This window comes from Bidens hawaiensis, unplaced genomic scaffold, assembly GCF_021521415.1.
Source record: "Bidens hawaiensis isolate Kalapana, Puna unplaced genomic scaffold, B.hawaiensis_p1.1 tig00025365_1, whole genome shotgun sequence".
Taxonomy (NCBI): Eukaryota; Viridiplantae; Streptophyta; class Magnoliopsida; order Asterales; family Asteraceae; genus Bidens; species Bidens hawaiensis.
This window is the reverse complement of record NW_027494043.1, coordinates 40,104-65,577: the sequence shown is the minus strand read 5'-3', so window position 1 is coordinate 65,577 and position 25,474 is coordinate 40,104. Positions and strand designations below refer to the sequence as shown.

General features: G+C 36.3%; 1 protein-coding gene across 1 annotated transcript; it reads right to left on the bottom strand.

Moving 5' to 3' along the window:
• Positions 1–4,703: 4,703 nt before the first annotated feature.
• LOC143571385 (pentatricopeptide repeat-containing protein At4g02820, mitochondrial-like) lies at positions 4,704–8,351 on the bottom strand. The gene is made up of 2 exons (XM_077056821.1): positions 8,059–8,351; positions 4,704–6,041 (listed from the first exon to the last, which is right to left on the bottom strand). The coding sequence occupies exons 1-2, from the start codon at positions 8,335–8,337 to the stop codon at positions 4,785–4,787; spliced, it is 1,536 nt and encodes a 511-aa protein (XP_076912936.1). The 5' UTR covers positions 8,338–8,351; the 3' UTR covers positions 4,704–4,784.
• Between the last annotated feature and the right edge of the window lie 17,123 nt (positions 8,352–25,474).

Genomic DNA, 25,474 nt, shown 5'->3' with positions numbered 1-25,474 from the left:
ATTGAGATGGAATATGTGACTGCTGATGAGTACCCGGACTTGTATCAACACACGAACGTTGATCAAGGTGCTCCGGTATTTCAAGAAGAGGTGTTTAAAGAGACTGAGGATGAATTGGAAAAGGTTGTGCAGCGAACAGTACCCTCACTCAAAGAAGTGACTGATGAGGACGTAGAAAGATGGTTCAAACGTCATAAAGTGGGTAAAATTATCAGTGCTTATCGTTATGTAGATCAAGAAAGAAAAGATACTGCTGCTGCTTGGGTTAAGGCTAATCAGGTGACTACCTTCAAGACCGTTTCAAAGGTACACGGTGACATTGTTTCATGGGCTTATGATTCGGACCTTAAGGTATGTATAGTCAAGTGGGAAAAGGGTGTCCAGTATTACGATAAGATAATGGATGTTCTTACATTGCCGCGGTGGGATTTTCGTACCCTCGCGAGACGTCTATTTATCAATCTTGGGGGTTACCGAACAGCTGAGTGGTTTCACCAACACTTACTGTTCGAGGTCAATCATGGCTTCAAATTCTTCAAGCCCCAGGTCCCAAGACGTAAGCGCATTGACGAGATTGATCCAAGGACCAGCTGGAAGAAACTTTTCTTGAAGGTGAAGCCTCCAAAGACAATGAAGCAGGTTCCTGTGAAGACGATGCCTCAAGATATTTATCTGTCTTTCAACCGTCGGTACTATGACAATCGTACTGGCGAGGCCGTTATTGTTCGTGGTCGAGGACTGCAGACCGAGCTCATCAAGATAATCGACCCGATGTGGTTGGTTAATTTATCAGAGACCGACAATGACGTGCTCTTCAGGAAGCAGATTTTGTTTGAGCGCCGTGAAGATTACGACCTGGCTATGCAATTCCAACGAGTTGTTCGTGTGTCATGAACATGGAATTCATAGTTGCAGAGACTGGCAGTCAAAGCGCTTCAAATAATTTAAAGACAAAGAGCTCAAGACGAGGGGGTGTCTGTTAGTGCACAGTTTTGCGTCTAGAGTCTTTGTATTTAAAGTTAACGTTTTGTTAATGTTTATTGTAATAATTAGTTTAACTTAACAGCCAGTTCGCTAAGTTAAAGGCTAGTTCGGCAGGGGATGTTAGCGAACTAGCCAAGTAATGTATTCCCTCCTGATTCGTTAGGGGATGTTAACGAATCAGGGGGTGTTTCGCTAAGCTTATGTATGTAACGAAGGGGAAGCTGGTTCGCTAGGGGATGTTAGCGAACCAGATCACCTTCTATTTATAGTGAACTCCTGTTCACGTTTTAAAAAAAAGTTTTTGAGAGTTTAATTAACGAATTGCTGTCCAATCTCTCTCTCAAGCTTCATCCTAATCTTATACAGATAATATATTGATAGTAGATACACATATCTAACACTGAATCAATGTTAATTATGAGCTAGATCCTTAAACGTATTAATAGTATATTCACAGATCTGAGATCTGTTCGTTGTTATTGTTATTGATACGAATCAACATTTGGTTCTGGTCAGAACGAGTTAGGGTCAACAGGTTCGGGTCAGAACGAGTCCGGGTCGAAATGGGTCCAGGTCGGAAAGGTCAAACGGGTTTCGGGTCATTTTTTTTTGTTTTTTTGAACGAGGACAACGGTTGAAACATTTTAGTTTTTTTACTTTTTTTTTGTTTTTGTTTTATATTTTGAATTATGGTTTTTTTATTAATTTTTTTGATTTTTTTTAGGTTTTAAAAAAAACCTAGATTACCTGCTATCCAGGTAAAATATCTAGGATTGAAACAAAAATGAAAGTTCAATGACCTGATTGGAACAAAAGTTTTTATAAGTGACCTGATTGGAACAACTTTCAAAGTTGGTTACTATTTTATGGAGTAATCCCAAAGAAACCAATAACACTTTAATAATTAAACCTGGTTATAAAAAATGTGACTAATAATATTTAAAAACGGTTACATGAAAGTTGATCAAGTGATTCGTGTTACACATTACATGACTAGAACAAATAGAACAAATAAAAATTAAACTTCTTCAAACGTCTCTTCTTCCTAGTTGTCTTCACCTTCGTCCTCCTCACCCAATAGCCCAGAAGATAGCCATGCTTCCACCTTTTCGTAATGCATTGGATGTTCAAGTAGTATTTCATCTTCAAAGTTTGTCTTGTCTTGTCTTGTATACGATCCGCGCCCAAATGATCCTTTAAGCAAATGCATATCTCTAATGACTCCAGAATTAGTTTTGTTCTTCGTATTCCGAAGCTACCGTTGAAGCTTGGATGCTTAGCAAGTCACGAGCCATGGCGGAAAGAATAGGAAATTCGTTTTGATTTCCTTTCCACCTAGCCAAAACATCAAGGTTGCGAATTTCTTCGACCAATGCACCTTCAACATAGTTTGTTCTATTATATTGACCAAGTTCACTTGTTGGTGTGTTTCCCCTTTGCCGCTTAGCCATTGACTCATGAACAACATTCATCATATTTACAAGCTTGTCCTTACATGGCCTACTTGTTGTTTGCCTCACAAAAGTCGACTTTGAGCTTGGACCATAAACTTGGAAATAATGATCATAAAGTTCTTGAAGGGATTGTTGAAACAATCATTCGCTTCCGTCGACAACATCGGGTCGATCTCATCCATATCCATGTTGTCAAATATTTTCTCGATCAATTCCTCAACCCTGGCAATATTCAAATAGGGGTTTAAAGCGGCAACACAATTAAATATTGGTGGTATGTTTTCATAATATTTTTTGAACTTCTCCTTCATTGGTTCAACAATATTATTGAAAAAATCATTCTTGTTTTCAAAATCTTTAAAATTCAAGAAGATGTTGTATATTTCTTGCAACACCCAACAATTAGTAGGATAATAAACCCCCGACAATTTAGTGGTTGCAGTTTTTGAAAAATATCAAGATACTGCAAGAAATAACTGATATACCCAAACACCGTCGAGAAACATATCGGCTTCGCACCGATCCACAAGAGTTTTATAAAATGCTTGTAATGTTTCTTGTTGGGCAAAAGTGCACGAGAGCATATGACACATTGAGTTTCAACGGGTTGGAACGTCCTAATTCGGCGCCAGATATATTTTTCAACCGATTTGCAATGATTTTTGTATTCAAAATGTCTTCTTTTCTCACTTTTGAAAACATCTTGTAACATATCTAAAGCATCTCAAACCACCGCCCATGGTTTCATGGGCGAGACCTTCTTGAACAACCAAATTGATAATATGTGCAACACATCGAGCATGAAAAAAATTCCGTAGCAAGGTGGTGTATATTTTATGATAATTTTGTCAACCGCCTTTGTATTGTTTGTTGTGTTATCAAACGACAATAAAAGTATTTTTTTCCTCAAGTTAAAAGTCGTTATTATCTCATCTAGAATTTCAAATAATTTTTCGGCAGTATGTGGATACGGAAAGTGTTCAAACGCGATGGTGTGTTTCATCATTTGCCAAGAAACCAGATCGACCCAATGAGCGGTGACACAAAGATAGGATTCCGGTAATCCATGCGGTGCCGACGAAACATCACTAGTTAAATTGGCATTTGTTTGTATAGTTTGAAAAAACTCAATTAAAACTTCTTTGGCACATTCCCACAATTTTAGACAATGATGTCTAAGGGTGGTACTAGTTACATGTGTGTAGCGAGGTTGAAGAGTCTCTCAAATCATAGTCGTCAAACGAGGGTTGTCAAAGTGGTTAAACAGAAAACTTTCTTGAATCACGAAGTTTGTCATTCTATCATGAACCACTTTCATGTTGTAACGAAATATTGTACCATCTCGACCAAATTCGACTTGGTTCGATGCGGGAACTTTTTTCAACGCCTTGCAAAATTTCTTTTCGATGTGCTTTTATAAAGTTGAGTTCCAATCTTACTTTAAGAAAGTACCACAAACTTTGCAACGAGCCTTAAGGTTTCTATTGATCAACTTAACCAAATCTCAATTCCGCCATACGTCTTCGTTGCAGTTATGTGGGACGACCCATACAACTTCGGGGTTATCTTCAACACGAACCAGATCAATAAAAACGAATGTAGAAGCCGCCTTCTTGATGCCCTTGTTTTTGCTTGCCATAATAACAAGTGGTGGTGGTGGTGTATGTTAAAAACAATGAAGGTGTAGGTAAGTCGGGTAGTATAAAACGAGTGTAAACTAAAAAGCTTTTTTGGTGTTTTTGACTTAGGTGGTAAAACAATAGATCCATAATCATGTTATATAGTTTTAGGACCTCAAAAACCGGTTCCAACGATCCTAAAACGGTTATATTACTATTGAAACCGGTTCCAACGGCTATTTTTTAAGCTGCATGTCATTAAATGCAAAATCCCGGTGGAACCACTTATTACGGGTACGAAGCGGAACTGGGTAGGAACCGATTTTTGAAAGAAAGGTGAGAACCGGATAGGGTTTTTTGGGTATTGGGTCCACTGGGTACGAATCGGAGTACCCAACCGGTTTCTTTTGCACGAATAGACTGCTCTAATCAGTGAACAAGACGATTGAAGCTGTATAATCCGACCTTGTAAACATTGCGTATTTACATGACATGTTAGATTGTCACATGTTTACATTATGTTTACATTATTGTATCCATATATACTTTTTAAAAAGTTCAAAATTCATATTTTTGTTTCTCAAGTTTCATAATGGTATAATTACCAAACGTATCATAGTATGTACTACCTATGGATACAAAATACAACAATTCTAAAGACAAATCAAGGCATATTCTTGTTTTGTGAGTCATCCTACATTTTAAAACAAAACAATCTTATTTCCTGCTAAAGATACGATGAAACTTCAGACACACACATATTACTTGTAACCTTAATAAGCTGTCGTGTCTCATCATTCATCAACACTCCATCCTTCTTCATCCTCTCACCAACAATTAGCGGCATTTTATCAGCTTTAACATAAACTTTGAGAACCAAATTATATAATTCCGTACTCACAAAACCCGCATCACGAATCGTCACTAAAACTTCCTCCGCCCCCTCGACATTACCATACTCTTCAAACAATTTATACACTTCTCGAACAATTTTCATATTCGGCTCCCACTTCTTAACCGACCTGATAGCTTTCTTAAAACACTCCAAAACTTTATCCATTCGTTTTTCATACAAATAACCGTATGTAAATAGCTCCCATGAAGTGTAACTCGGAATGATTCCTTTCCCAACGACCCGCTTTTCGAAAAACATTTCCGCCATTTTGATATTATCTTTGTTAATGTAAGCCGCGAGTATCAAATTCGGGACCCGCGCATCGCCTGTTACAGAAACAGATTCCCACTCGGTGTATAAAAGTTCAGCTTCTTTAATTTCGTTAAGTTTAACCAATGAAGAAATCATACAATTAAATTCTAAATCATTTAGAATCCGAAAGCTTGATTTCATTTTCTTCCAAACACGTTTAACATCTTCCGTTAACCCGAGACTTGTGTAAAGACTAATAATAGAAGAATAAGCAGCACGGGTTTTTTTAAAAACCCGTTTCTCCATTTCCTTAATGCTCAATAACGCGTCTTCAAATCGCGAATTCTTAATATAAATGCTCGTTAAAAGACTAAACGTTACCCAATCGGGACTCAGCCTTTTGTTTTTAAGCTCCATAAAAACCTTTTCCGCGTTGATGATGTCACCTTGTGAGTTACACGCGGTTAACCATAAATTGTAAGTCACAATATCAGGTGAAGTGTGTTTCTTTAACTCGTGTAGGGTTTCCAGAACCTTCTCGACTTGCCCGTTTGAGATATGCAGTGACATCATGTGGTTGAATGGAAGAGGGCATTTTAGGAAACCGCATTCAGACATTTTTTGCATTAATGATTCGGCTTTTGAAGAGAGTTTATGTTGGACATAAATGTGTAAAAGTGATGTGCATGTTGGCTGGCCTTTCAATTTATTTGGCAGGTCTTCAAAGAATTTTTCTGCACTGTTTATACCGCGGATTTTAGCAATTAGGTCTAAGTGGACCGCGTAATCTCCTTCTTGAAGTTTAATATCTTGTTGTAATGTCATCCATTCACAAACCTTCAGAATTATAAATTATTGTTAGCCTGTGTTTATACAAATTAGTTATTGTTTGCCTGGGTCAACCCAAACCATTTCAAGTTTTAAACCACTGAGAAACCTAATATTATTACGTGTTTTGACCCGTTACCCAAACCACCCATTTTGCCACATGTACATGCCGAAAAGCATATGCTCTATAAACCGTTTGTCTTCACTATCTTTGTATAGTTGTCTTATGAAAATCTTCACCATTATAAAATTATGCGGGAACTTCATATATCCCCCTCTAAACTTGCAAAATTACATATTTTCTCAAAACACAAGTTTTCAAGCACGATTTGGGAAATATTTTATTTTGCAACTTTAGAGGGTGATAGATGACATTGCCCTTAAGAATTATCACTAGCATTTGTTTAAGTATATGAGCTTAGAATACCCAATAATTAAGAAATGTCAAAAGTAGAGGTAAGCAAGCAATAGACAGATTAACCAAACCGAAACCTAATAAGTAATAACCACAAAACCATACAAAAATAACTGACCCAAGATAAGAACCAACAGTTCGGTTTGGTTATACCTTGTTCCAAAACCAAGCAAGCCGAACTGAATCAAAATTTTAAATGTTGTCATTGAACATATGCGTCAAATTCAGTATTTCGGACCAAAGTTTCAAGCCCAAGTTGGTTGAAAAAATTTTAGACTCAAATTCATTATTTAAAGCCAAATTTTATCCAGACCCAAATTTAAGGCCATATGTAAAACCGAAAAGCTAACCATAACCATAACCGAACCGAACCAAACCCATACATAAAACCAAAGCCTAAATTTCAGTTTAAAGCCAAAACTGACCCATGCACACCTCTAGTCGAGCCTCAACCCAACCTACATCCTATAGGGACACGCCACCTTAACCCAACTTGTTCATTTTGCCACAACTTTATAAAGCATTATTTATATGCCTGTGTTAAGAGAACCCTATGAGCCATTTCAGTTCACTATATTTATATGCATGTGCTCTGAGAACCCTATCATCGAACAGTCTTCATAACTCATAATAAAAATGCGCCTAGGCGCCGATTAATCGCTGTCTAATCACTAGTCGGTACCCACAAACTAGTATCTGATTAATCGTGATTTGGTCAAAACGGGTCAAAAATTAAAACTTTATATATATATATATATATATATATATATATATATAGAAAAGGGTTCAAATAAAAAACAATTGTTTTGTGAGAAGTGTGAGAAGGCAATAAAATAAAGTATACCACCTAAATAAGACACTATACCATGTAAAATATAAAACTATACAACTTTTAGAAACTACAAATCTCAACCACTAAATCCTAGATCCAAGGGTTCACATCTATTCTTATGCTTCTCACAAAACTATTTTTTTTACGTTAACCCTACCCTACCCTATATATATATATATATATATATATATATATATAATTTGGAAAAATACATAAAAATCCAAGCTAGTCCCTACTCCCTACCATACCGCTAAGTAGTGCTAGGGGTGTTCTTCGGGTTAAAGTTTTGGGTTTTTCGGGCCGGGTTGTTCAGGTTTTTTGCAAAGAAAAACTGACCCGATAACCAAACCATATAAATTCGGGTTGGTCGGGTGGGTTCGGGTTAATTCAAGTCGGTTGTTCAGTTTTCGGGTTTAATTATACAATTAATAATAATAATAATAATAATAATAATAATAATAATAATAATTTTAGTCACAAAATATAATCATGCTACTAAATAAATATTATAAAAATTCAAATATTACGCTGTGTTCCCGAGTTCATAACATATCCATAAAGAAAAGTCAATAAATGTTTGGGTTTCGGGTTGTTCAGGTTTTTTGTTTTGAGGAAAAATGGCCCGATACCCATTTTCTAATTCGGGTTCGAGTGGCTTCGGGTCATGTTGCATTTCTACAACATTGCTGACAATCAACAGATACAATTTGCAAACTTCTGGATTCTCAAATTAAAGTAAAGTATTTGACTGTATAAAACTGAAGTGGAAAAACGAGTACCTCGAGTGCGTGTTTGTAACGTTTAAGCCTTCGAAGGTCTCGGACGATGCGATTAAGCTCGTACTTACGAACTACATGTCCTTCTTCCTTCCATTTCTTTATGGAGATAACGGCGCTGCGGTTTGTGTAAACCAGGCTTAGCAGTCTTCGACCTAACGTGTCTCGTCCCACACCGGCACCTGGATGTCGTGGTGGACGTTTCGAAGCCTCCGCGACAGCAGCCGCAGAGAAATATCGGACGGCGGCGAGTGATCGTCGAGCAAGGCGGAGGAGGAGCATAATTTACTCCAATTGGGTTTGCGCGTTTCCAACTCTTTAAATAAACGATACACGGGTAGACGGGTTTTTCACACCGAACCAAAAACTGAAACTTCGGTGTTCAGATTTTTGAAACTACTTTGTTTCGGATTTTAAGGTTTCGATTGTTCAGATTTTTGAAACTACATTGTTTCGGATTTTAAGGTTTCGATTTTTCGTTTTAGGTTTTGGTTTGGTTTGGTTTCGGTTTTATCATTTAAGCTTGAAAATTTTAAGTATAGAAAACAAAGTTGGTCGAAATTAATGAATTTAGATAGTAATAATTTTGTTAATTATTAACTGACTGAACTTATACGTTTGATCAAAATTATTTGAGACACATATTTATTAATTCTTTTTATAAATTACATAAAATAAAAATTATAAAAATCCAGAAATTCGGTTCGGCTTTTTGTTGTTATTACATGTATGGTTCGGTTTTAACAAAAACATAAACCAAACAGTCAGTTTTTGTTTCAGTTCATTTTTTCTGTTTGGAATTTTTGGTTTTTCGGTTTCGAATAGGTTTTTTCGATTTCTTGCACATCCTTAGGATATAGGATGCCCAAGCGGTTTTTGAGAACGCTTAACCGGTTTTTAACGTTAGAAATTCAAATAAAAAGTTAGACGTTGGTAAATACCTTTGTGACATTTATGATCATTCAAAAATTTAATTTGATGCATTTTACTCCTTCCCTTACGGGTTGAGATAGGTATTGGGTATATCGTGTAGATTAAACCACTTTCCAAACTCCTTAAAACACACAAAAAAGGTTAGAAACGCAAAAACACCACTCAAAAGTTGTCCACTATAAAATATTCAAATGGCGGTTATTAAAAGATAACTAGGATTTAAGATCACGCACTTCGCGACGAAACTGTTTGTAACACCCTTGGCAAACACAACATCGTCCCACTATTAGGCAAATCTCACATTGGCCATGGACAAGAGAGATCCTTAATTCATAAGTAAATGTCCTGCCTCTTCAATCAACAACGCGTTTTGGGCTTAGTTGGTTGTGGAGCACATGAAAACTTCACAGTTAAGCGTGCTTAGGTGGAAGTAGTACGGTGACCTCTTGGGAAGTCTCCATCTGGGCAACCAAAAACAAATCCGTGAGCTTTTCGTGGGCAGAGCGGACAATATTGGTGGTGCGAGGGGCCGGATGTTACAGGTAGTATCAGATCCACTCTTGTGCCGTTCGGGATGATGGGACACGCCTCATCGAGGACGATGAGTCCAAATGGGGGTTGTTTGTAACACCCTTGGCAAACACAACATCGTCCCACTCTTAGACAAATCCCACATCGGGCGTGGACAAGAGAGATCCTTGGTTCATAAGTAAATGTCCTGCCTCTTCAATCACCAACGCGTTTTGGGCTTAGTTGGCTGTGAAGCACATGAAAACGCCACGGTTAAGCGTGCTTAGGTGGAAGTAGTACCAGGATGGGTGACCTCATAGGAAGTCTCCATCTGGGCAACCAAAAACAAATCCGTGAGCTCTTCGTGGGCAGAGTGGACAATATTGGTGGTGCGATGGACAAGTTTGATGTGCGAAAATATATATATAAATATTAAACACATGTCGCAACTAAGCTTTAAAAACCAAACAATCTATCCTAGTTCACACAAACGGCAAGTGTACCGATCGCGTATAGCACAGATAAGGAAAGTCCGGATATCGAGCTCGAAGACACGTGAAAACGTTTTTAATTACTAAACTCTAACTAAGACTCACCAAAATAATATTTAAATGATTTTTAATATTTAAAATTGATTAAACTACTTAACTTAATTGAACGAAAACTTTTGACAAAACTTTAACTGCAGTGATAAAAACGTCTACCTAGGAATGAATCATGTTGATAGAAATAACAAGACAACGGATTGAAAATATTCAAGACACCGGTTATAAAAGATGACACAACTAAAACTTGTTTAAGAAAGGCAAATTACCTCTCAGTCTCTCTAACAAACTCTAACTTATTTTAGTTGATTTTAAAGAATAAACCGGAAAAACAATTATTAACGTGTTCTAATACCGACTCACCTCTCGGTCTCACCAACACACTATCCTAATGGAAACGAATACTACGCAACCAAGGATAGAGGAACAATTTAACTTAACCCAAATTAAACCAACTAATTGCACATAAACACTCAAACTTGACAAGACAGAAACCCGCTCTCGCGCGGTCTTAATTCTAACAAGTAAAAGCAACGAGACAATATTACTTCTTATCACCTCTCGGTCTCAAAGAAGGTGTATTTTAACTGATTTTAGATGATTATATTACCCACTTATCCCTACGGTTGTACACCCCGCAAATAAACCCGAAACACCAAGTTAAGAGTCTAACAAGCAATCAATTAATCAAAACCAATTCAATTAACTAATGCAAGAGGATTATAAGTAATAACAAATAAAACACAGCCATCACACACAATCTAATTTATGGTTTAGTTAAACTTTACATCAATAATTCAAGTCTTGAACATTAACAATCCATTAAACAAGTTAAAACCACTCGACAATCATCTATCCTAGGTAGAACAAACAAATTTAGCTACTCATTAATTTTGGACAGCCATGCATACTCAAGAAAAACACCATAAACATCATCATAAACATTATAAAACTCATTCAAGATCCAAACACAATCAATTATAAGTCAAACAATCAATCAATTGCAAAACAATTCAAAACAAAAGATCAAATCAACAAAGTTAGGGTTCTTGAAAAATAAACAAAGTTTATGAATGTTTTACTAAGTATTATGGCTGAGATCTTTGCTTGTTTAAGGTCCCTAGTAGCTGCCCCGATGTCCCTCTTTGATTTCCAGCCGCCAACACCTCAGCCGCCTTGCTTTTTCTCTTTTTTTTTCTTTCTTTCTTGCCGGCGGCAGATTCCGATCGGAATCCTTAGGGTTTTAGGGTTCTTTTGTGTATTTCGGGATTATGGACCAGATAATGGCTGGTAACAAGTGTTATTAACTTAATATAATATTATAAAAGGCTTTTAAGAAGTGGGCTTGGGTCGGGCCTTGACTTATAAGTTTGAAAGTTGCACAATTAAGCCCCTAAACTCTTCAATTTAACTCTTTTTTCCATCAAACTTCATGACCTACAAGTAAACAATCATCTTTGTAATATTAAGCATAAACAAACCATAATACTTAATAATTAAACTAAAAAGTAATTAAAACATGATAAAAATGATACGGAAAGTAAGTGTGTTTCACTACACATCAAGTTGTTAATTGTTCTTGTATTTCTCTTGTATTTCTTGTTACAAACTAGTGCACTTGATGTTTAAATTAATTAATGATAATATTGTCACTTAATGGTGTGTGTTTTGAGCAATCTGTACGTCACACTCTGGCGTTTCCGCCTTTAGCCGGGGTGTTACAGATTGGTATCAGAGCCGTGACTATAAGATAGGACATTAGACTTAGTGTTCTAGTTGGTTATAGTTTATTTTCTTAATTGTTTAGGTTGCATGATTAGAAATTATGTGAGCCTTATTTGGTTGTTCAATTCACATTATTTGGTTATTATTGATTTGTTTATGCCTCATGTATGCAAATACTATTATACTAATAATTCAGTTACTTCAATTACACAAGCACACACAAGTCCAAGGCTTATGCCTAACGTAAAGATTCTTGAGGATTTTCAATAATCAGATTTTTGATTTTCAGTTTTCGATGGTTTATGCGACGTTTGACGTCCAACTCGCTATGTTTTATAATGTGTTTTAACTGAAAGTCTGTCAAGTCGTGGTGATCCACGAATACTCGGCTTTCGGTTCGATTTAATTATGCATTTGTAAACGAGAATAGTTAAGTTTAAAATTTTTGTGACATGTTTTCTTTATTTATACGCTCATTTACGGCTTAAACTTTTAAAAGTTTGCAAAGTAATAACCGAATTTCCAACGATTACCTTGTTATGTTACTATTATGTTTTTGAATTGAAAATTCAAAAAGTTATGGTGATACATAAATGGTTGAATTTCGATTTGATTAATATATTATTTTATTCATTTACTACTACGTTTTAGAATTGAAAATTCAAAAAAAAAGTTAGGGTGATACATAAATGGTTGAATTTCAATTTGATTACTATATTATTTTATACTTTTATACATTTACTACTACATTTTAGAATTGAAAATTCGAAAGGTCATGGTGATACAAGAATAGCCGAATTTCAATTCGATTACCTTATTGCTATACTCATTTACTCTTATGTTTTAGAATTGAAATTTAAAAGTCATGGTGGTTCATGAACACTCGATTTTCAATTCGATTTCACTATTTATGGTTAAGTTTAATACTTTTTCCATATGATTATTCAATAATTTATGAGGTTTTCGTTTATTGAAGGGTGAAAACTCATGACGTTTCATAGGGATTCCAATTTCGATTTCAAATTTGTTTCATGCGATTTCTTTTCTGTACTTGTTTTTATTGATGTATCTATTCGCCGTTTTCATACCTATGTTCCAAGTCATGCGAATTCTTCATGTTTCGTATCATGTCTTCTCGTTTTCCTAGTTGTCGCACTCAACCAGCAAAATGACAATCTGAGTTACCAAGCAAATTGCCTCTGTGATCCCAATCACCCCACGTTTAACCACACCCACCTTCATCGCTATAGTAAATTCAAATTCAAACCAGCACCATTCTTGGAAACGCAAGCTAAACACAACCGACAAGCCTCACGCTGAAACACACCCTTTGTACAGTATGTGTAAATCCCACCACTTTACTTCCCTGAAACGTTGATATATACTTCAATCTGTGGTAGATTCAATTACCACTTATTGCTAAAACCCACCCAAACTTAACGCCACTCACCCATCTACAAGACTTGTACCTAACCATTTGTCTCAATCACATGTTTGACCTCATGCTTCAAACCTACTATCATTGTGGTGACCCTAGCACACCCGCTATACTTTGGAAGGCCTTACTTGGTTCCGCCATGCAATATCCTAACCCCGCATCTTTTGTCGACCTTACACGATTTTCCGGTTTCAATACTTAGATCTTTACAAAACTCATCAAACTCGTTTATATTTTCTTTTGCATACTTTCCTATATTTTATCTCTTTTACTAACACCTCGCGCTTAAACCCAAATCCTTGGCTGTTTTTAACTTTCAGTCAAATGGATTTTCGTTAAAAATGATTTGTTACCTCTATTATTATTATTATTGATAAAATTTATTAATACTATTTATTATTATTAGTAATATTATTATTATTAGTATTATCGTCACCACTAATAACAATGTAATTATTTATTCAAACCATATTTAAAGTAAACTTTTTGTTCCAAACAAGTCTTAAGCCCTTTAAGGCTATTTTTCATTCAACAAGTCGGATACCTTGTCAATCATTTCTTTCCTTTCTACCTAGGCCGCAGGCCAAATGAAAACATTTGTTTTTGTGTGAAAGTTTCATAAAATTTGCAAGTCTTTGCGATAGCTAAAAAAACTTTTTGTCTAAATAAATTTTATTTCACCATTAGATTTAAGAGCATCATGATTTACAACCGATTTTCGTAAGATTAAAGTTCTCTTTTCATTCCCCTTCATTAACGCCAATGAGTTTCGGCTAAGAAATCATGGCACCACCTCCCACGTCAACCTCTCCTACCCCAAATAAACCGACATTCAAGAAGACAAACGTCACAAGCAACATTTTCGTTTCTTTAACTTCTCCTTCACGTATTTTTTCGGACATACCCAAAGTGATTTTACATCCACGTCTTTAGAATATTGTTTACGAAGTTTATTTTGATTGTTCATTGATCTTTGATTCATATTCGTTTGTATTTTATGAAACGTAAATTCGTACATTATTCTTATTCACTTTATTAAATCGGTTTACGTTTGTTATTTCGAATTCTGTGATCTATGACCAATTTCCCATCAACGTAACCGTTAAGTGGAAATTGGGACTATGAACATGTATGTGTACATAGTTAACTAATAGAAACTGTATTTTAATTTTATTTCTACATTTTACTATCGGTGACCGGTTCTCTCCAAACGAATTCGTTTACTTAGAACCGGGACTGTGTCCCTTGTACATGCCGAGTTTATCTGATGTTATATTTTTACACAAATTGTTTTGTTTATTCTTGTACTTCTCTTCCACTCAATGTTTTATTTGAACCATTTTATTGTTCTTGATTTCATCAATCTAAGACAAATACTTTATTTAAATTTCGAAGTTCTAATTATATACTTGAAAAGCACAAAGTTACTATTGAAAAATTTTCTTTTCACAAACTTAATCGGTTTCAATATGTTAATATTAAAATTTTCGTTTATCCATTTCATTTCAAGTTATTATCAATTTACATGTTTGTAAGATATAATTGTTTATTCATCTCAACGCTGCCATTGGTCACGTCAATGTTCTATTGGAGATTTTCATTTTTTTTAAACATCATGGTATTTTGATACTTAAAAGTTTCGTTCATTTAAACTATTCTCGAACTCAATGCGTTAACAAATTACATGTTCATATTTCGTTGGTTAAATGCTACGTTTACTTATCACGTTATTCTCAACCTCATTATTTCAATTAAATGTTACAATGTTCATAATTCAAATATTTTCATTCTTTAATTTCATTACCTCTTTTATTTTGTTTTCAACATCGTTTACTTGGTTCAAACTACGATGATTTCATTTATTTGATTTAGTGTTTTCACATTGTCCTTGGCCTGAACGGCCTATCAATGTGTTTTGTAATGTTTTTACCCTTTAAATCCATTATTTTTTATTTTCAACGTTATATATGAGAATTTTATTTATTTATGTAAGGTCTATGTCTTAAAACCACACAATAGAGCAAGTTATATGGACCATCTGACGATAGAGGTAATTATGGGTCGACACGTAATTATCAAAGTCCTCACATGGAAAATATAATAAGTCAGGTTGTGTGAAATAACTCGGAACTTGGAATGATTTTGGGGAACGAGACAAATACAATATGATAAGGGCATGGTGGATACGCTGCTGATACATCCTATATATAAGTGTCATTGTCATATTTCCTATTTGTGGCGTTCTCTTGGGTCATTAAAATATCGGCTTTATTCTATTTTTTTTATTATGTATGTATAAAATTGTTTAAACTTCTAACAACTTCGTATATTAGTTGTTATCTTTTAAAATTTTATTTTTATTTTAATTTCGAGACGAAATTTCCAAAAGTTGTAAGTCCTGTAACATTCGTTATTTTTCAAATCCGAAAATCCGATCCGTTTTAAATTTTCGGTTTTTATTTATAAATATATGTATAAAAACATATTATAATATCCAACTCCATAATAAAATATACATTCAAGATTTCTAATCCCCGATGTAACACCCGGCATTTTCAGTTAAATCATGTTGGTTGTGTCAGTAAACCCAGTTAGTTCTGTTAACTAAGTTAATGAACTCCCATGCATATAGTGTCATGTATGCATAAATTGAGTCAGTGGTGTCGTTGGTGACCTAAGTGAGAGTAACTAGTTATTGATAACTAGAATAATAAACTTGTCACACATGTTATAATAAATTATAGGTTATAATAAATTTGCCACACATGATATGTTACATATATTATATGTGGTGGGTGAAATTGTGTTATTAGTTGTTGTATACTTATATGTTGTAGGAGAAGTGAATAATTAAAATAACATAACCTATGATATATTACATGACAAGTAGCAAAAAGACTAGTACACAACTTATGGTTACTAGAAAATGTTTATAATAGAATGTAACATGTCACATGTAATAAAAACTGACATAACCTAAAGTTTAATAAAATTAATTATGTCTTAATGATTGTGTTAATGATGAGTAAATAAAAATTAAGGTTATAACTTTTCTTTTTCTTCCTTTTGGCCGTCCATATCAAATCACACACACATACATTTTATTTTTCTAAAACACTCTCAAAATATCATAATCAAGTTGGGTGATTCTTGGAACACATAGTGATATAGCATTGATCAAGCAAGTAAGTAAGCATGGTTAATATATATTTGTTTATGTTTCTTTGATTTGGGATTGTGGGATTGAGTATCCAAACACATGTAATCATAAGAAATAAAAAGATAATCAAGTTGATGGTTTTAAAAGAAATTGTGTGTCTTGTCATAAAAGAAAATATGGAAACCTTTTGTACATACGTATTATTTTATAAATCAGTAAAATAATAAAATACACGAGATTTGGTTATAGAAAATGGTTCCTTGATGATTAAAGATCATAAGGATATAAGAATCATGATTTTTTTTACTTTTGGTTTGAATCTTCTTGTTGACAGATTCTATGTTTTAGATTGTAGATAGTATAACTTGATGATATGTTGGTGTTTCTGATTGATTTGTGATACTAAGATTAAGTACTTTGAATCTAGTTTTCAAAACGTCAAGAATAATAATTTTTGGACTTTGTTTGACTAGTTTTTATTAATTTACAAAATCGGGTGGTAATCCTGATTGAAAGAGAAATTTTCTGAGCTGTGTTGTAAATTGTATAACTTGAGATTGAAAATATATATGGGTGTTATTCCACTTCTATAATGTTATAAATTGAAGTAGAAATCTAATCCAATTGGTCTTGAATAAATTGGACAAATATAGAATTATTGGCAAATATTTGTGTATTGTTGTGTTAAAATAGAGATTGAAATTAGGTTGTTGTAGAGTGTGAACATTTTGTATATTTGTGTGAATTGGAAAATTTTAAGAAAAATATATGTTATACATAATACTTGAAAGAATATGTGTGAATTATTTGGTAATTTAATCACAAGTTTTGGTTGGTTTAAAAATCAGTTTTGATGATTGAAAACTTGTTAAGGATGATCAACATATTCGTTAGTGAAAATAATTGTAATATGTAATAGATTGATTGTGGTAAATTGAATTTTGACTTTATGGGTCAACTTAGAACTGTTTGACTAAGTGGTTAGTCTTACTTATGAGAAATGAAAGTGTGACTTAGTCATAGGTTTGCATGAAAAAAATGATTAACTGCAAATTACATGATCGATTGTTAGGTTGCAACTATGAAAATATCTTATGACTATTTTAAGTCTAGATAATTGGTCAAAAGTCACCAACGGGTCGTCAGCCAACATTTAGGGTCAACGGTCAATATTTTTTGTCAACAGTCAACAACTTGGACCTTTTGGTCAAAGTCAACAGAAAGTCAAACTTTGGTCAAACTTTTAATAATCCGTGGGATTGTTTGGATACTAAGCATTCTAGGAATCACTTAGAAAATACTTATAGTGCTTGTATGAATATCTACTTTTTATAAGTCGTCAATTAATATTAATTTTTTTGCTTTTAATTCTAGTTCGTGACGTTCAATTGCTTCGATTTCATTTACGTACTTTAGGTTTTATTTCAAGTTTGTCTTCAACATAAATGTGAGTTTCTCACACCCCCGTTTTACCCTTTTTAACTATTTTGGGGGTAGCATATATATCCTATCAACAGTTCAATTTCGTTTATTTATTATTACAAACTACAATTCGTTACATGGATTTATGTGTTTACTTGCTTACTTTCTCAAAGATTACGTGCTCATGGTTTCCTCAATAAGTATGATCATACGCCCCCCCTATGCATTCAGGACCTCGATGTTATGAGTGGAATAGGGACCCCCGATCCTAGTATGTTGGTTTTTACCAACAGAAAAGACACTTAATTGTGTTATTATCCGAGTACGTTGGTGAAATATCCCAACTGGAAAGAACCTTACTTGCTCATTTACACTTGTTCATGGAATTGTATGGTTTTTATATACTTGTATCAAAACTTGTGTGAACTCACCAACTATTCAATTAGTTGACTTTATTTTATATATATGCTACATGTACTTTCATTAGAGGATGAAATGACGAAGATATACTAGTGATGACCGTCGTTTGAGTCAATCAAAAACCTAATTATTCTAAATAGTTAGAGCAAGTAGGGTATCGTATCACAAGGAGTATGTGGTCAATGTATTCGTGTAACAGTTTAATATTATGAAGTGACTAATTTTTATTGCTGATCACACGAGCAATTTTGAGTAAATTCATAGAACTAAGCAATGAACAAGTAAACGAATTTCAAACAGTTAACAAAGCAAATCACACCCAGGAATTCAAGTAAGCAACCAACAGTATCTCATGCATCCTAACAGATTAATTATTAACGATTAGCTGAAAACTGATCAATCAGACAAAACCTTTGACATCAACAATTACTTTACACATGATACTGATTATCAAACAGTCCTTGCCAGTGTGACTCAGTTAAGGGTAAATGTATGTTTTATCATATTCAATATAACCAAACAGTTATATGACTAATTATCTAGCAACTGGTAACAGATCATTCAGACCAACGTAAACCTAAACCGACCGAACACTCAGAAATACCAAACATCAATAATCATATATTAATCATCAATAACAAAACATAAGTATTCTTAATCACATGAGAAAACAGTAAAAGGTTACAAACTATACATCCTAGGTGCGATTCTAGGAGATTAGCCGAGCCGCGACATCATCGAATCTTCAATACGGATGATATGGATCATAGATATGGTCTTGACACGAGCTAGGGTGGTGAAATCGCCTATAGGAACTGCTAGAAATCGCCTCTCTTCTTCCAAAACGGAGTTAGGGTTTCATATGATGAAAAAGAAGATAATAACCAAAATTTCCCGTCTGCACACCCGTCGCGGTACGCGACGGGGCCTTCTGTGAATCGATCGCGTACCGAGATTGACCACAAGTAAAACTTCATTAACATCCCATCGCGTACTGCGATGGGGTTACGCGATGGGATACTGCTACAGAAACTTCCATCAGCTTCATCGTTTTGCGTTCTGGATATCCCAGGTCACAACAGGTCCATATTGAGTACTTTAACGCCTATGATCGGAAATCCAATAAAACACGTATGAAGTATCGATAGTTCTAGAATTAACAGTTAAAACTAAATAATAAACGAACTAAAACATATACAAATTAACCGACCATCACATCCCCACACTTATCTTTTGCTTGCCCTCAAGCAAACTCTAAAGTAAACATAGACCTCCATCATAGGTATGTAGATTATCGCCATTAATACTAGTAAGGTTTAAGGTCATAACCAGTTTCTCATACTGACACTTTCTAGATTGACATCGCACAAATAAGGTTAAATGATATTACAAAAACAATAGAGCCGCCCAGACGAGTGTACTTTGTTTCCGGTTAAGGCATACATGTTCATACCTCTCACACTATCAACACTCCTCTCGGTTTAATATCTGGACTAGCAAAAGATGTGCAAGTATATGTCTCTGCCCTCAAATACCAAATATGAGTTACAACTTAATAAGCTTGCAGGCCAGTCTTATCTCCACCCATTACCCACCGGTTGCATAAAGACTCGGACTAAGGTTTTGCTGAGGCTTAGGCTGGGTGCGGAATAGGCATATTTAGTGACTAAGGTGAATGAAACCCAGTTTACAAATACACAAACAACTAATCAAAAATAAAACAGATTGCTAATTACATAACTGAATAAGAACTGACTTTCTTTTTGACTTTTTTTTTGCTGATTTTTTTTTTTACTTTTTTTTTCAAACTGATAGACAATACACTAAAGCAAATAATTATACAACTCTGACAAACACATATTTACAACTCAACCGAGACATACGTACATTGTGTACTATGCTAAACAATAGACTATATACAACTCGATAACAAAGTGGATTTCATCACACAGGGTTAAAATATAATAAAGGCCAAGGCTGAAATGGTGTGTAATGTCTGGTTTAGTAAATAAATAGGAATGAGGTCCAAATGGGCTCCTAGGGCGATATTGTTGGGTAAGGAAATTTATTTAGTGGAGGAAAAGTGTATGTAAAGGTTTTCTAAAGTCCTAATCTCCATACAGGTGGTGGTATTAAGATCTTGATAAGCACGTGACAAGCAAGTTCTAACTCTGTAAAACATACTAGTTTCCCTTAATCAATGGTGTAAGACATGTTTTATATCTATTATATAATATGTGTATTAAGTATAGGGGGCCATCTCACAATATATCTGGAATAATGGGTTGCCGATATGAAACATGTATACCCGTCCCCTTGACTCGTTATCCCCGCCTACACGACCCCATTTTCAACTTCTCTTTTTTAAAACATCTGTGAGTAAGACTATCGAGAAGCTGAAAAACCAACCATGACCAGAAACCTAAAACTTGGCATTAATGGCAGTAATTAACAGTTAACAACTTTGGTTTCTGAACACTCTTCGAGGTACCATCGAGCTAAAATTTTTTCAAATTTCCCCCATCCCCAAACTTGAGGTTTACATTGTCCTCAATGTAAGAATACTTAACATTGTCCTCAAAGTTAAAATAGATAAAACAATTAATGAACATTTGAGGGACGGGGTTGAAATTAACCTTTTTTTTTTACTATTAAGCAATTTTAAAATTCGGGGCTCAAATGTGACGGCTCAACTAATAATTATACAATTACACTTTTAACGTTTAAAGTAATAAAAACAAAACAAATTATGAAACTGAAATCATTTGATATCAATGGGGCTGGAGAAGGACCAGTCGGCTTGCGAACTCTCAAAAACACTCGTATACTCTCGTCTCATCCAATTACCAAACTGTTAATCGAACCTGCAAAATCTCGAGACGTGTAGAAGCAAGCTTCTCACAAGTGTAAGACACAGGTCTTTTAAGAGTTATGAAAATGACTATTTATTAATTTTATTAAAACAATTACCAAGCCAAATTAAGTCGTTTCATAAGAAATTCTGTTAAGTTAGTTAAAAATGTTAAAAGACCTAACTCACTTTCGTAGGAATCACGATTGCATTTAGCATATGCAACAAGCCCTGTAAACCCCCCGGTAGACCGGGAGGACGAGTGGGGTCTCGTGAGGGTTTATAGCGAACAACACCCACAAAGTTCGATTACAACAAAATATACAAATAAATCAAACACAACAGCAATCAAAAGATATATAAACATAACGCCCATCCAGTTACCCAAACATGAATCCCCAAAATATAATATAATATAATACAAACCATGATACTAATAAAAACAAAATAAAGTAAAAAAGGTAACCAAAAAACTACTGTGCTGGCGGATCATTAGCTGCCTCGTCCTGCGGATCTACAGGCTGCTTCGCTGTGATAATCAATGACTGCGGGAGCGGTACCCGCGAAAAGACAAATAATAAACGAAAATAGTCATCATGGTGGGCCAGATGGGCCCACGTCTCCAGCCTATGTGCTCAGGCCTCCTCCATCTCGGCCCGAACCTCCTGTCGATGGGCTCGAGCCTCCTCCAGATCTCCGACTGCCGCTGATATATCCTAGCCAATGTGACGGGCTGCTGCGGCTGGCGTGAGGAAGATGCTGATGTCTTTCGGAGTGAATGCTGCTGCTGAGGTAGCATGATATGTGGAGTCGGACGACGCTGCCGGTGTGTCGGAATACCTCTCTGAAGAGAAACTGCAGCCTCCGATCCCTCTGGTGGTGGTGCCTGTGGACCCTGTTGGACCGGGACTAAAGCTGGTGGATCATGCTCCTCAACGATCCCCGCTCGACGGGCCTCCAATAACCCAAAAACGCCTATAGGTGGCCCCCCGCGTAAAATATCGAGTCGGATAACGCTCATAAACCCCAAGCCGGTCGTCGATCCTCGTAATATAAGGCCCTAAGGGTAAGCGTGCCGAGGATCCTTGTAGTCTGATACCCTGAGCGAATGAAGTGAGCAGGAGCATCGCCACATTGGCCGGTCGCTGGCCAAGGATAGAATATAAACACAGGAGTTCTAAGTTGCTGCACTTCTCGTGGCCCGAATGTCGGCCGACGAGAGTACAGGCAATGATCCTGTGAATGTAGCGATGGACGGGGTCCCGAATAGACGACTCCACAACAGCACTGGAGTGGGCCCCGTCGGTGATCTCCGCCCAATACTGGCTGAGCTGGGCCTCCGTGAGCCAGTGCTTCAATAGTGGCTGTACCTGGGTGTCAATCTCCAACTGACGCAACAATGTCCAATCAAATGAACGGTGGTGAAGAAGCTGCATCTGTCGGATCCGCTGCAATCTGGTGTACTCCTCTGATGTGAGATAAAATCGGAGAACCTGATGAGGAATACGCCCATCATCCATGATATCTGCTGGCTCGATGTCGTCGACTATCTGCACCTCATCACTGTCATAGCGGATGACACGAGGGTCAGTTCGCTGCCTCTTTCGCCGTGCAGGCGCTGGTGCATCAGCCATATCTGCAAACTCAAGCAAGCAAGTTAGATAAGTCAATATGGCGACGACCGTATAGCATTTCGGTCGCGGTCGTCCCATATAATAAAATAATGTTAAAATATTAATAAAATATTAAAATAGAAATAAAAATAAATAAAGACGAAAAATTCGGGGACACCCTGTGTGTATATTTAAAAACCAGATTAACCCGCCCGAGTGGAGATTGAGTACGGGCGGGTAATGAATTTAACAATTCAAACTGTCACGGTATCCCTAAGACTCGATTAACAAAACACAAATAAACGTGACTCGACACAACTCGATTAACCACACACAACGAAACAAAACAAAAGACATACTAACATACTTGATACAAATTGACCGACTGTCTCGAAAAATGTGCAAAGCAAACAACTAATATGTCGAGTTGGGTTTTGAAGTATTAATAAAATACTTTAAAAATACGTTCACATAAATCGTTTAATAAGGAACAAACACTATCATTTATTTTATAATAAAATAATGATCTTTAAATGTGAACATCAAACCCCGACTCATCACATTGAACAATCTCGATTAGTCAACCGAATAACCAACCCGAGCAACCCGTAAACCATAATCCCAAAGTACTCATAAATACCATATCGATCCGAAAATCCCACCACCTACTTGAACAAACTAACACACGAACCCAAACTTCTAAACCTAACTTCAAAGTCGATCCCGTAACCCAATATTGTAAACCCAACCATCCCGCAAATTGTACTCGACAAACTCAATAAACTGATGAAAAATAATATAATACTAATAAACACTTACCTCGATATTGGATTGGAAAGCCAACAGAATAATAATACTAATGGAGACGGAGACGACGGTGGCGGGGTGGTAGTGGAGTTGATGGTGTTGATTGTGGTGATGATTCGTCGGAACAGTGGCGGTGGTGGTCGAACGGTGGTGGTGGTGGTGTTGTGGTGGTGTAGTGGTAGGTAGACGGTGGGGTGTTGGGGGTGGTAGGAAGGTGGTGCGGTGATGCGGTGGTTATTGGTAGTAGGATGGATGAATGATCATGATGACTGGACGGTGGTGTTGGTTGATCGGATTGAAGACGGGAAAGAGAGGGAGAAGAAGAGAAGAAGAAGAGAAGAAAGAAAGAAATAAGAAAAATACGGTTATAAAGAACCCGGTAGGCGGAGCTCCAAGGCCCATCGCGGTACGCGATGGGTCAAAAATCAGATTGGGAGCGTACCGCCGCCCAATTTAGTCAATTAGGGTTTTTAACCCCATCGCGTACCGCGATGGGGTGTTATGTCATGCCCATCGCGTACCGCGATGGGTCCAGAAATCAAAATTTAAATTTTTCGAAAACGTACCTGTTTTGGCATCCCGACATCACCCTGGACAAGTTCAAAAGTCTAAATACCTTTACATACCTGGAGTGACGTGTGCTAAACCAATGCTTACCGAATTTCTCTAATTTCCCATTCTTCAACAAGCTTCCCCACACTTGGCGTTTACTGCACAAAACTCGAGACAACACTACATACACGACTCAATAAAAATAAAACAAACTGGAAAGACACTTACCGACCCCAGGTTGCCTCCCGTAAGCGCTGAATTTAAAGTCTACAACTTGATAATGCTTCGAACTCCGTTATCTTCATAAACCGGTGAATTCACAACAAAATTCACCGATTCCTAATCCAGCTCGTGTATGTCCTTCATCTCCAAATATGGCTTCAGTCTATAGCCATTTACCACTTGTCTCAAATGATCATCAAAATCTTCAATCTCGTACTGACCATGATTCACGACTCTTACAATCGAGTACGGGCCCATCCATTTACTTCTTAACTTGCCCGGGAAGAGTTTCATTCCCGTGTTGTTCAACCACACTCGTTGACCAACTTCAAAATTCTTCAACCGGATATTAGCATCATGAACTTTCTTCATCTTTGCCATGTAAGCGGACGGGCAATCGTATGCCTCGTCTCTCAACTCCTCGATCTCGCACAAAGCCAATTTCCTCGCTTTACCTGCATCATCATAATCCATATTAACCTGTTTAGTAGCCCAAAACGCTCTTTGTGCAATTTCAACTGGTAAATTGCAATCATTTCCATACATAAGTCTATAAGGGGTGGTTCCAATTGGCGTTTTATAAGCAGTTCGGTAGGCCCATAGAGCATCAGTCAACTTAGTTGACCAATCTTTTCGGTCCCCCGATTGGTTTTCTGCAAAATTTGTTTAATTTGCCTATTAGAAACCTCCACTTGTCCACTCGTTTGTGGATGGTAAGGAGTTGCTATTCTGTGATCAACACCGTATCGTTTAAGCAATTTCCCGAATTTAAAATTCTTAAAATGAGATCCCCATCACTTATGATAGTTCGGGGGACTCCAAATCTCGAGAAAATATTACTTTGAACAAAATTGGAAACGACTGTATGATCATTTGTCCTAGTGGCTATTGCCTCGACCCATTTAGACACATAATCAACGGCCACTAGGATATACAGATTACCGTGCGAGTTAGGAAACCGGCCCATGAAATTGATCCCCCAAACATAAAAAATATCAACAACAAGGATCGGGTTCAAGGGCATCTCGTTCCTCTTTGAAATACTCCCGAGTTGTTGACACTTTAAACAGTGTGTCACAAACTCGTGAGCATCCTTAAACAAGGATGGCCAAAAGAAACCACTCGTTAAAACTTTTCAAGCAGTTTTCTGGCCACTAAAATGACCACCACACGTAGACAAATGTGCGTGTTCCAACACCACTCTGACATCCTCCTCAGGTA

What these genes read in the sequence shown, in the direction of transcription:
- LOC143571385 (XM_077056821.1), bottom strand. Translation starts at nt 8,337, where the DNA reads ATGCTCCTCCTCCGCCTTGCTCGACGATCACTCGCCGCCGTCCGATAT. An exon ending in GTTACAAACACGCACTCGAG is followed by an intron (nt 6,042 to 8,058) that starts GTACTCGTTTTT and finishes ATAATTCTGAAG; the next exon opens with GTTTGTGAATGGATGACATT.